The sequence below is a fragment of the Monodelphis domestica genome, chromosome 4 (genome assembly GCF_027887165.1).
Source record: "Monodelphis domestica isolate mMonDom1 chromosome 4, mMonDom1.pri, whole genome shotgun sequence".
Classification (NCBI taxonomy): domain Eukaryota; kingdom Metazoa; phylum Chordata; class Mammalia; order Didelphimorphia; family Didelphidae; genus Monodelphis; species Monodelphis domestica.
Window position 1 is genome coordinate 294,947,730 of NC_077230.1, and position 13,536 is coordinate 294,961,265.

A 13,536-nucleotide genomic window follows, 5' to 3' on the forward strand; every position below is an offset into this window, starting at 1 on the left:
GTGGCCCATGCCATGGAGAGTGATATTCCTATCATTAAAGGAGTAAAGAGTCCTTCTATGTTTCTATTCTCAAATTCTTTCTCAACTTTGTTCTTAAAAACTCAATACAAATTATAGATTTTTCTCCAAAAGTCATCCTATGTAAAGCAGAAGTTAAGGAAGTAAGTTTGGACATAAGTTTTCATAGATGTTACAAATGGCATATCCACAAGTCTCCTTCCCAAAATGCTTTTTCCCAAAGCACTAGGTAAATAGCACAGCCTAAATTGTACTCCCTCTTCTCTCAATCCCACAATAATCCAATAGCCAAATCAGTAAGCTTGTTCCAGATACAAGCTGATTACTATTTGGGGGATTCCTGGGCAACATGGGTCTGAGAGACCCCCTAAAGCTCCAAGGATTTTGATCTTCTTAAAATTCCTGGCAAGTCCTAATGGGCAGAAAAAATATTTTATTCCCTTTCACAAATCTGTGTCTTTGATTCTTTTCTAATGCCATCCAGATTACCAGATTGTTATGCCTAAGAATTAAAGTAATAAGAGCTATTCTCTAGAGCAATTGCTAGAAAGTCTGGACAGAAAAAACATTTCATGCTACTGGCAGTAATACTACTACAATAACATGAAGGGATACAAAAGGAAACTAATAGTAGCTTACCTTTATGTATGTGCTTTGCAATATACAAAAACCACCTTATAAAAGAGAGTCATAAACTGCACATTACCAATGAGGAAAGAGCACCAGAATTAAAGGGTCAAAAACCTGGATCTGAGTCTTGGCTCTAGTGGTTAACTAACTCACAGTGGTTCAGTGACTTGCCCAAGGCCACAAAGCTAGTTAACCACTGGAGCTGACTCAAATCCATGTTTCTGACCTCTTAACTCTGGTTCTCTTTCCCCAATATAGTACTGCCTAGGATTCCCTTCAATATGATCACAAAGAACATTACCTATCATACATGATGAATGAACAAAAGTTATAAATCATATTTAGAGATGAAAAGGACCTAAATCTGCAGGTAGAAACGGTCATCTAGTCCAACCTCCTTGTTTTGGAGATGAGAAAAGTGAGGCCCAGAAATCTGAGCAAATTAAATGATTTGCAGTGTCATGCAGGTAGAAGTAAAGGTGAATATTTGATTTTTGTCTTAGGAAAAATTTCAATGAACAAATTTGTGATGATGTTTCTTCAGTTTGAATTTAGCTAAGATCTCAGCACAAAAAAAAAATTCATAATAAATTTATAGATAGTTGTTAAGTAGAAGTGAGGTCTTTTTATTGATGGAAAATAAAATCTCTTTAGAGTCTGCTGCACATATATTTCATTAATTATAAAAATTTCATGAAGGAAGTTTTACACCGCCATTCAGATGAAACTAGAGGAAAGGTTAAGTCACAATGCTAAATAAAAACTAAAATTTAGATCAATCAAATGAAAACTGCTAAGCATTTCATTACACAAGGTAATAGTAATGATAAAGAATAATCGGTTATCAAGGACAATAAAGGCAAAAAGCAGATCCTAAATTTCACCATATCCAAGAAGTCTTCCTTTTTTAATATAAAGTAATGATCCCCAACCTCACACTGTAACTTTAGTGACTATTTGGCAATACCTATAGTATGCTATAAGGTGGATTTGGAAGTAGAAGACAAAATTTGAATCCCAACTCTTTCACTTACTAGCTTAATGGCCTTGGATAAATCATTTTACTTGAGCCTCAATTTCCTCATATGTCAAATGTGAACAATCCCTGCCTTCACATTGGTTAATACATGCCTATATACAAGTCACATTCAACTACTTCAATAGGCTTATTCTTTTATCAGTTTATTATATTCAATGATACATTGTCCCTCTTATTTGCCTTTTGTGGTTTTATGAATTACTGTAGCCAAAATTTAAATCAACTAGTAACCAACCCATTGGAAATGAGCCTCCCTTAACTAGTGTAAACCTCAAATTTCCTTAGACTTATAAATGTTGGTAATTTCACCATTGGGATATTTCATACTTGGAAAATTTCTTACTGATAGTCTATTGGAATGGGAACCCCATTGGCATGGGAGGTTCCTTCTCTTCCCTTCTTAAGATTACTTTAGGACAGAAACCCTTTGCTGAACAATGGAAAGGACTTTGACCTATGCTTAAGCGTAGAACAGGAATTTCTTTGAGTCTTGATTGATTTTAGAATTGATACAATGGAGATACTTGGAATAAATCTCCACCCTATTCAGTCCTAATAGGATTGAGTAAGGGCTGCAGCCTAGATCAAAATTTAATTATTCCAATCTCTACCATACTCAAGTTAACAGGATTTAGAAAGGGCTGTAACAAAGGAGTAAAGATTTAATCATTTGAAAAATATGACCTTCAACAGACATGTGCAAAAGCCAGAAACCTCTGGGCGGTCCTGGGTTAAGCGAGAGCCTCCATTGACAGGGAAATTGATGAAGAGTGATTGGTAGATGTGAGGACTGAGGGGAGGCAACTTGGATGGTTTCCTTAAAGATAGGAGGGTCTGGAGACTCGAGGAGAGGTGGTTGAGTTTTTTGAGCGGTGTGGTTCCTGGGCTCTGAGGAAGCTTGCTCTGAAGGAAGCTGAAGGTGGGGGCCTCTGAGACTGTTTCTCCATTTTGGACACGTGAGTAATAGGGACTGATCTCTTTTCTTTGCCCCAGCTATCTAAGGGCTTGGGCCTTTTGGCCCAGCCTAAACAGAAGGGGTATTTAAGCCCTATTCCCTTCTCTCCCCTTTCTCTCTCTATATATATATCTCTAATTCCTTTCTTGCTCCTATTGTAATTAAACTCCAAAAAAGGCTGACGGCTGACTTGAGTTTTTCATTTAGGAATTACATAGCTGATTCCTGGGCGACCTTAAATTAATATATATCAGTCTTTTAAAGTGATTCCCTTGTAACACTAGATAGGCTAATCCTTTGACCATACCCAATTTCTTAGTCTGAACTATTTAACTTTTTACTTAGGCACTGCCTTTTAGGGCTAATACCTTGCTACCACAGCCTTCAAAAACCCAGAGTCATCTTCAAGCTACATTTTAAATGGAAGGTTTCAGCTACTAATATTTGTTAACTAGCACACTCCTCTCATTCACTTAAATAATGCAGGTGTCTCTATGCAAGTTCTAAAAATTTGCCTGTCATGGTCTCTGAAAGCAAGTTCACAAAGGACAGGAGTGGAGACTTTTATTCCAACAGAATGTAAGCTTCTTGATGGCAGGGATTGTTTTAAACTTTGTGATCCCAGGTCCTAGCATGAAGTCTTTCACACAGGTGCTTAATAAGTATTTTTTTGTTTCACTTTTATTAACTAAAATCACATGGTTACTATGAGGAAGGCACTGTATAAACCTTAAGTTACCAAATGAAGGGTAATTTGTAATTCAGAATAATGTTAAGTTTTTAGTAATAACAGTATTCTATATTATAAGTGAAGTTAAAAGGTACCTGGGGGTTGGCACAATGATTTTAAAAGCATTTAAACTAGTTTTAAAGTAACTGTAAATAAATCCACTTCTTGGTATTGTGGTTTACCAGCCATCTAAATAGAGACCAATAATTCCCATGTACCCTTCATTCTTAATCAGCCCTACCAGAGAAATTTTCCCCAAAATTGTAACACTCCTCCTAATACACAGACTTTAGGGACACTAAACATGCCATTTCACAAGTCAAAACTGTACACACATTACAGGTCAAAGTAGCTGCTTCCAGGCTCTGGAAATTTAGACTTCTATTTGTCATGTTTTATTGATACATTTTATATAACAAAAAACAACCTTGCAACCCAAATTCATCATTTTTCTGGAATAAAAACATAACACACATCTTTAAATGCAAGATCCAGTGCTTTGGTTGGTAACACAAACACTAAAAAATTAAAAGAAAAAATCTTCCCCAATAGGATTTCATGAGATCATACAGCCCAATATTGTTACAGATATGAATAAAACATACTTTTCTACCATGGTACCAATATTTCTGCAGGCTTCTTCTGCTGCTTCTCTGTATGCAGGGTCAGGATGAGCAATTTTCACAAAATCAGCCTAATATAAGGGAAAAAGAAAAACCAAAAAAGGATGTGACAGAAAATAGCTTTCCAAGATTAAAAAATAAGTAAAAATGTATATCTTAAAATGTATTATCCAGCAGCTTACATCTTCTATTTGGCTTAATCTATTTATTTCTATTAGTGATAGTGGTTTTTTTTTTCCTAAATTGATTTGGCAAAGGCTAAAAGCAAGCATTCTGTGCTCCAAAGAAAATATTTTCAGACACAATTTGGAAAAATCTTATTCCTTCAAAAAGAAACTCCAAAGGAAAAAAAAAATTCAGATTTTTAAAAAATAATTGTTTTAAAAAATTAAGACAATTATCTAAAAATATTAATTCCATTTCCATTTTTTCCCTTTCTGCTTATGTATATTTTCCTTCACTAATTTACTCCTATTAATTTGGCCCCAAAGAATAACCTAGTGAAGCATTAGTATTTGTAATAACACTAAAACCTAAGAAATTTCATATTGATAGTATGGTTATGTACCTTCTCCTACAACACCTCAGATCTTTCAACAAAGGACTTTTAGTCACATAGCTAAATCTCTACTTCTAAACCAAAATGGGTTACAAAACAATAAAATGAAAGCAAACAGCTGGGCAAAGTTAGGAAAATGTTCTAAATAGCATAGAAAAATAGGTAAGGGTCATGAGTAGGAAGCAAACCTCAGACTGCAATTTCTCTACCAAATGTCAATGCTGTCAACTCTTTATTATTTCCAGAGAATTTTAAAGTAAGTAATATTTGCTTTCAAGTTTTTACTAACATACGCAAGTTAGGAGAAGGAACATTTTCACTGATACTATGGAGTATTCATTTAATAAAACTTATTCCACATACAGGTAGTCAAAAATAATTTCCCTGCCCCCAAAGAGCTTACAATCTATTTTAATTTAATTTATTAGCAGGAGACCTTTTTAAAAAATTATTTAAATATTTTCCCAAACCCAGGAGGCTTGAAGTGTATATGGTCATGTTAATTAACTTTATTTTCATATGTAGAAAGAAGAGCTAACAAGCAAATACAATGGGGAGGCTACACAACTTTTGAAGCTCTCCTATGTCAGATACTCAAAATATTTGAGAAGGGCTATGCTATTTAGAAGAGGTAAATACTTACATTAGATATATCCACAACATTCAAATAACTGAAAAAAATCAATATAGTCCAAGAACAAATATAGGTAATCTTAAATGATCCATCATTTTGGACTTGTATGCCTAATCTTCCCTCCATAAATATGTATAATTAAGAGCCAATTATATTTTTTGGTTCTAATGGAAAAATTATAAACCAGAATACTACTAATGAAGTATAGAAGGTTTGTGTGTCTATATTAGAAAAGGCTAATTTCAAAAAAATGTCAATTTGATTATAAAAATTCATTCTAACACAACATAAATGTTTACTCATTTATTCTTTCAAAAATCTATATAAGTATTATAAAGATGACGCTAAAGAGTTGCATGAAAGTCAATAGTTTTTATAAATGGAATCTTATTTTAAAGATAGCAAGGAAATTTTCTATATAAAGGAACCATGTGGCAGATGACCCAGGCGAACCATTATCAGGGAAACTCCCTGGTTTTGCCTCCTCCTGACTCTGAACTTAGAAACACCCAATGACCCCACCCAGGGTCCTGAGATGTTTATCTTCTTTTGTCCTCTAGATTTAAGATGGACAAAGAGATGAATCTTTATGCCTCCAGGCAGACCCCAGTCAGACTACCATCTCACTCCACCAAATGCCTGAGGGCTTACCACTCTAAGTCATGTCCCCACCAGGGCATAGAATCTGTTGTAAAAAGGCATAAAAACCTCAGAACTGATGTCCTTGGGGGGGGAGGGGGGGAAACAGCCTTTCCTTTCATGCTCTCCTCCCAAGGAACTGCTCCCCATCTTGCTGTTCCACCTTGCTATCCTCCTGGCCACTCTCAACATTACTTTCTAAATTAATAAATCTCTTTTTTGTTTTTAAGCTAGGTTTTGGAGTCTTGCATGCTTGCAAAAGGTATCCTTCCCGAACCCCAAGGGTATCCTTTCCCACCCATAACAACAGATACATTTATACAATGCATGATCTTTCTGTGATGAAAATATGACTTTCTAATGAGTTTTGTAAATTTCAATGTGGAATACCAAATTCCCTTAAACCAGTAAATACCAGGGTTCTTTTTTACATTATTAATAGCTACATGACAATTGTCAAACATTCTTTTAGGGATACTATCTAAGAATCTACTCTTTTCTTTCCTCAAATACAATTTTTTAGAGAAGGAAGATTAATTACAAATATGGCTTAAATTAAAATATTGCTCATCATTAAATAGAAAAGTTTTAAGTCTTAAAATAAATCTTACCAAATCTGCTACTTTGCATAAGGCATCTGACAGCTGATCAAAGATACACACAGTTTGTGGTCCAGGTGGTATAGCACATGCACGCTCAACAAGGAACTCAGTTTGTCTTAAAGCTTTTTCTTGTGCAACATGAAATCCTTCAGGAGAACTTAGCTCTGGGACACCAAACAGACCCTAAAATTCAAAAAATATTTTCAATTTATGATCAAAATATGAAAAGTAAATCTTTACATTATTCAGTTTCCAAAGGCAATCCTATTTTCAGTTGTTTTATCTCATACTTTATAATAATCACTATCATCTACACAACTCAATTATCAAAATGCTTTAGGCTAAAAAACACCCTTGCTTGCCTCATTCTACCCAAGTTAGATCAATCTGTATTTTTTGTAATTAAAAAATGAGATTTTAATAGTTAAATTGGATTCTTTGAATCTCCTTGTGACTACTTAGCTCCTTTATGCTAACCTTCAAACAATTAGTTTTCTCAGGTATCCCAGTTCATAGAATCTCACCTCAGATGTCATGTATTCTAAAGCATACCTGAATAGAAAACCACTCTACAAGATTCCCAATGAGTATTATACCATTATGTGATAGGGAATCTACTAATACACAATGTGGCCCACTGCACTTTTAAGTAGTATGAGTCAGATTTTCCTTATACTGAGACTAAATGTGATTCTACAGCATGCACTCATTGCTCTTAGTTCTACCCCCAAAGACCAAACAAAACAAGTCTGTTCCTCTTCCCTTCCCTGTTCTTTCTCTTCTGAAAAATAGCAATATAGTATGTTCATGTAATCTTTGCTTCTACAAGTTTTATAAACTAAAAACTTTTTTAAAGTTTGAAAATTGTACTTAATAAATAGTAACTAATCATGGATAACATTTTTAGTAATAATTATGATCTTTAAAATTGCTTGCATTTAGGGGCAGCTGGGTAGTGTAGTGGGTTGATAGTAAAGCCTAGAGATGGAAGATCATAGATTCAAATCTAGCCTCAAACACTTCCCAGCTGTGTGACCCTGTACAAGTCATTTAACACCCATTCCTCAGCCCTTGAGTCTAAAAAGGAAGGTAAGAGGTTTGTTTGGTTTTTTTTTTAATTGCTTGCATTTATAAATTACTTTACTGTTAGTTACAATGTCTCTCATATGATATTATCTCACTTAAACTCACTACAACCCAGCAAGGTAAGTATTATATTTTTTTGCCCACTACCTAAGAGAAAGCTGACATTCAAAGGCTAGATGACTTGACCCAATCAGACTAAAATACCAGAGGGAGTGTTCCCAAAGGATTATTTGTAAATTTAGAATGATGAAAGAACCCATTCTCTTCAAAAATAATGTTCAGCTTTAATCACATAATACTTTGTCTTAAAATTATTTAATGCATTTTATTAAGGAACACCATGCATTATAATTATCTCTTTGTATTTCCTCTGTATCAGAGTTCTTAACCCTTTTTTGTCAGAGTGCACACTGTCTGAAAACTATGGACTTCTTCAAAGAATGTTTTAAATATGTAAATTAAATACATAGAATTACAAAGAAATCAATTGTAATAAAATAAAGTTATCAAAACAATTTTTTTAAAAACAAGTTTATGAACTCCAAGTTAAGACCCCCTGCACTACAAAGAATGCTATTCACCTCCAGAGAAAGAACTGGCAGAAGTATGCAGATCAAAGAATTCTATTTCAATTTACTTGTGTTTTTATTTTTGGTTTTATATGAATATTCTCTCACACTATGACCACATTGAAATATGTTTTGCAAGATCATACATGTATAAGCTAAATCAAATTGCTTACCATCTCAGGGAAGGAAGAGGGATGGAAGAAAGACAATTTGGATATTTCAAATTTTGAAAAATGTCTTGTATGTAATTACAAAAAATATATGTAAAAGACTTTTGTTATATGTAATTGGGAAAATTAAAATTTTAAATAAAAAAGAAATTCTGCTTTAGTCTATACTATTCATGAGGGGAAGGTCTTTGACTTATCTAAATTTTGTACCTTTCCCAATGTCTAGCAATGTTCTACACACAGCAGACTCTTCATTTAAAAATATGAAAGCACCGAAAAGATGGTTAGTTCCAAGTTTGTCCTCCCTCCAGCACACTTTACAACCCTTGCAAAATTGGGTAGATGGTCTTTTGAGTGTTGCTTTAGACAAAACTAATCATCTTACATGGAGGCTGTAAGGATCCTCTCTGTACTAGCTGATCCTCAGGAAAACATTCTGGCTGATCCCAGACCCATATATGCATTCCTCCATCCTTCTAGCTAGGATGTACTGGAGCTTGCACTAAAGTTGGCACAGAGTTCCAGACGCTAGGGTCATATAAGGAAACATTAGCAGGGCTTTATCCAGAGACAATATTTAACAAAAGCACAGTTAAGAGTCCACTGAATCATGCAGATCTCAATAAAGGGCTAATGGGAAAACACATAAAAAAGTTTCTCTGAATGAAGCTCAAAGGAGTTTGCAGAAGTCTGCATTAGTATAAGAAGTTCCTATACTTATAAAATCTGAATCCATCCATCTGTCAGGTCAAATAGAGTTGCTATGTCTCCACAAATTGGTATGTCTAGAATCAAATCTTCATAGACTTTAAAAATTTAAAAGGTTTAACATGGTAATTAGAGGGCAACTGATGATAAAAGTAGATCTGAACATGGAAGAAAATCTGTAGATAAATGCAAAAGCAAAATAATTTTTTTGGCAATGTATTTCAGAAAAGTATATGAAGTTTACAATATTTAATAAGAATGTTTTTTCAGCAACCAAATTTTGCATTAACCAGTGCATTACATTTGATTTAAATCAATTCTATGCTAATTTAATCTTTGAGTCTCAACCAAGGAGGACTTAAGAAACTTACTTCCAAATTAAAGGCCATGATTTCATTTTTTGTGAGGACCCTTCCTACTCCAAACCATATAACCTTCTTCACTATAGCAGATATAATTTATAAAATACTAGTAGTTAAAACAGTTCAAAAACTAGAAGCCAGCCTATAGCTGAAGACATTCTTTGCACCTGAGGTGGGCTTATTTAACTTATGGTCTCACTAGGCCCATATTCAAACTTAAGATCTGCCAAAACTCTGACAAGTGACCAGCAGCCTTCAAGAATCCCTCAAAGTAAGCTCCATAGCATCAATATGAGGCAGCAAGATAGGACGTCAGTAGAAGATGGCGTGAGATGATCTATTCATAATGAAAAAGAAATCACAAGAAAAATATAGGCATTCCCTGAGCATCCCCTATAACGTTCTATACTTGGGAGAAAATATTTGTAAAAGTCCTTTAAAATTTCACTCCCTTTTCATGTGAACTAAGCACCAACTAAATTGGACTACTTGCTGTTCCCTATTGGTGATATTTCATCTCCCATTCTTTGAATAAACTGTCTCCAAGCCTGAAGTGCTCTTATCTCTATCTCTTGAACTCTTAGAATTCCTCATTTAACTCATTTACTGCTTCCTTCAAGAGTCCTTTCCTGAAGGCAGCTGGGTAGCTTAGTGCATTGAGAGCCAGGCCTAGAGATGAGAGATCCTAGGTTCAAATCTGGCCTCAGACACTTCCCAGCTGTATGATCCTCGGCAAGTCACTTGACCCCCATTGCCTAGCCCTTACCACTCTTCTGCCTTGGAGCTAATACACAGTATTGAAGGTAAGGGTTTAAAAAAAAAAAAGAGTAACTTTCCTGATTCACTCAGTTCTTAATGTCTCCCCCATCCCAAAATTACTTTGTATTCATTTTGCATATAATAGGATGTATACTAAGGGTAGTGCCTATCTCCTTCTATGTTTATATTCCCAAGGCCTAGTATATAAAGGATGCTTAATAAATGTGTTGCTTAATTAGGGATTTTAACTTTTACTGTTTCAACTATGACACTTAAGTATTTGACTACCACAAACTTATTTTCTTTTTCAAGTCCTATCCTCTTCTAAAATCATAGTACAGAATTACTGCTGTCTGGACAGTTTCTACTTAAATTCTCCTCTGGCATCTGAAACCTAGTTTGGACTAAATGATTGCTAAGGCTCTTTGCAACTCTAAATTACATGATTAAGATAAAGGAATATAAAATAAAGTTAATATCAAATCTTTTTTCTTTTAGGAAATGTCTGAGTGTGAGTTGGCTGAAGATTTGAGGTGTCAACAAATCTCATTTTTTGTAGCAAATATCTCCTGGGGGAATACTACCACTCTATGGTATATAATTATATATTATCTAAAGCATGAAATAAACAATTGGGACAACATAGCTTCATTTACTGGAAAAGTTGTAGAGGGGTTTCATGTTTCAGTAAGTCTGATCAATTGACCTATGGAAGTACTTTTTAACACTAATAATTGGCATTTAGTGTTCAGGTTTGCAAAGCGTTTTACATGTTATCTCATTCAATACCTTCTCCTTCCTCCCCAGCCTCAATGAACTTGAGTTTGAGGTAAGAGGACCTGGAATAGTATCCTGGCTTCAACAGGGCACTTGCCAGTTATGTGACACTGAGAATATCACCTCGGATTCCTTATCTAGAAAATGATACACATACTGAGGGCCTCACAGAGCACATTGTGAAGATCATGCTTTGTAACAATATAATACAAAGTTACTGTTCTTCAGTTTTTGTGTTACTTCACCTCTAGTCAATAAATGCAATCTGGCTCATGAAGCCAGATGCTAAGTCCCGAGTTCTCCCTCTCCAAGAAAATCACCAAATAGTGACTTTCTAACTTCGGAAGCACTGAAGAGTGCTCCCAATTTTCCATACTTAATGGGCTTAACATCTGGACTAGCAAGGAGGTCTCGTGAAAAAACGTTAGAAGTTTGCAAAGATGTGGTTGCCCAAACCAAGAACGCAGGGGGCTCCCATTACTCCAGCCATACCTGCACAGCTCTCAGTCAGGGTGGGCCAGGTTGACCCTAAAAGCAGATTTAGAAGTACAATGGGCTTTAAAGGTCACAAGTGTCCCCACTTTGCAGATGAGAAAACTAAGATCCCCAGAACGGAGGCGACTTGCCCACAATCACACAGCTACTCAGCCGCAGAGCCGGGCCGTAAATTTGTGTCCCGACACCCCATGGGGCGCTCTTCCCACGCCGCCCCTCAGGCACCCTGGCCAGAGAGCCGCTCACCCGGCGCTCGCCGAACAGCTCTAAACGCTGGGGCTGCGCTTTGACATTGAAGGCGGCTCCGACCGGTGACCAGCTGGTGCTAACCCGGCGAGCCCCGCGGAGGCTGGCGCCGCCTCGTTTCTCTCGCAGCAGTCGCAGAGTTGCCGGCGCGACACCAGGGCTTAGGCCCCACAACCTCCCAGCCCTCAACATAGCGAGGCCCTAGGAGCGATCTGAGGTTTCTCCAGCCCCGCGCCTCCAGCTCTGCCGGTAGCTCTACGTCTCCCAGACAGCAGCCCCACGTGCTCCGGGACGCACGCCGCCACCACCACCCACTTCCGCCTCCGGAGTGAGTTACGACTCAGTGAGTGACGTCAGCACGTAAGCAGAGAACAATGCCTTTTCCACCGCCAGGGCCACAACCCTTCCCTGCTCCTGCCTGACCCGTTACCCCCGTAGCGGGAGTTAGAAACCGACTAGAAACGCTTCGTTTCTTTTCCTTTACACTCAGGATAGGTCACAGCTGTGTAGAATAGGTCACCAGCTCATATCAAGACTCCGAATTCCGAGTAAATGATTTGCGAAATGATAACAGTTTGGAAAGAGTGCCTTTTGTACTGCCTTCAAACAAGCCCAAATAAATTTCCCCCATTCTTAAAAACCCATCTCGAGACCCTCCTCTGTCTTCCCTTTCTCAGCCAAACTCCATGAAAAAGTTGTTTGCACTAATCACTTTTCGAACCTTTGCAATCTGGCTTCCAACTTCATCACACTGATCTCCCCAGTGATCAATGAGAAAGATTTAACTATTCTAATCAATACCATGATCCAAGAAAATTTCAAAGGCCTCATGAGAGAAAATTCACGAACTTAATGCAGAGGGAAGGATATTGGGGTTTTTTCTTGCTTTTTTTAACAAGATGATTAATTTCAAAATCTGTTTTGAATGACCACATGTATAAGTATCACTGCTTGCCTTCTCAATGGATGGGGGAGAATCTGGAGGAAGGGAGAGAATTTGGATATTTAAAAAAAGGAGAAAAGAAAAAAGCTACCAATTGTGTCTTAATTACCAAATCTGACAGTCTTTTCATAGTTCTTATCCTTCTTGACCTATCTGCAGCACTGAACATTGTTGACTACTCTCTCCTTCTAGTAACTCTCCTTTATGAATTTTCGGGAAACTCTTCTCTCCTTTTTCCCTCACCTTTCTGAGGGAAATTGCTCCTCAATCTCCTTTCCTGGCTCAAATGTCTTCTTAGTACTGTGGTGTTCTCCAAAGTTCTGTCCTGGGCTCTCTTTTCCCTCTACACTCTCTCTCACTTTATGCTCTTATGAACTCTCACAGGTTTGATTCATTTCTATTCAAATTTCTATCATCAATAGATTTTAATTAGATCATCAATTAGGTCTATCATCAGTAGCTATTTCTATATATCTATTACTAGTCTTTCCTGCAATTCCAACTATCAGTAGGGCAATTTGAATTGGATGTCTCATAGGCATTTCAAATTCAACATGTCCAAAAGAGAACTTATTTTCTTCCTCTCCTTCCTCTCCCCATATCTTCCCTCTCAGAAAATCCTTATTTCTGTTGAGGAAATCAGTAAGTTAATCAATAAGCATTTATTAAGTGTCTACTATTATGAAACAGGTACTATGTAAAGCACTAAAAATACAAAGAAAGAACAACAAAAAAGTCCTGGCTCTCAAGAGCTCACACAACATCCAAACAAATATGTAAAAACAAGATAAATATACATATACATAAAAGATGAATTGCAAATTATTTTAAAAAGAAGGAATTATCATTAAGGGGGATCCAGAAAGGCTTCTTGAAAAAAGTAGGATTTCATCTGGATCCTGTAGGAAGCTGAGAAAGCCATAAGACAGAGATAAGATTAGACTTTGAGGAGAGGGCAGAGCCTTGAGCTCTAAAACCTCCACTTAAGGAGT

The 13,536-nt window shown here is 36.5% G+C and overlaps 1 protein-coding gene across 3 annotated transcripts in view; it reads right to left on the bottom strand.

Moving 5' to 3' along the window:
* Window positions 1-11,938, bottom strand: part of MIPEP (mitochondrial intermediate peptidase) — a 189,192-nt gene extending 177,254 nt beyond the window's left edge. For all 3 annotated transcript variants that reach the window (XR_008911377.1, XM_056794692.1, XM_001375696.4), the window contains exons 1-3: window positions 11,602-11,938; window positions 6,439-6,612; window positions 3,978-4,066 (exon numbers count right to left, since the gene is read on the bottom strand). Coding sequence is in view for 2 of the 3 variants with exons in the window: in XM_056794692.1 (XP_056650670.1) it covers window positions 3,978-4,066; window positions 6,439-6,612; window positions 11,602-11,793 (455 nt within the window). In the remaining variant the exon portion in view is untranslated. The remainder of the gene's footprint in view (window positions 1-3,977; window positions 4,067-6,438; window positions 6,613-11,601) is intronic.
* Window positions 11,939-13,536: the final 1,598 nt, after the last annotated feature.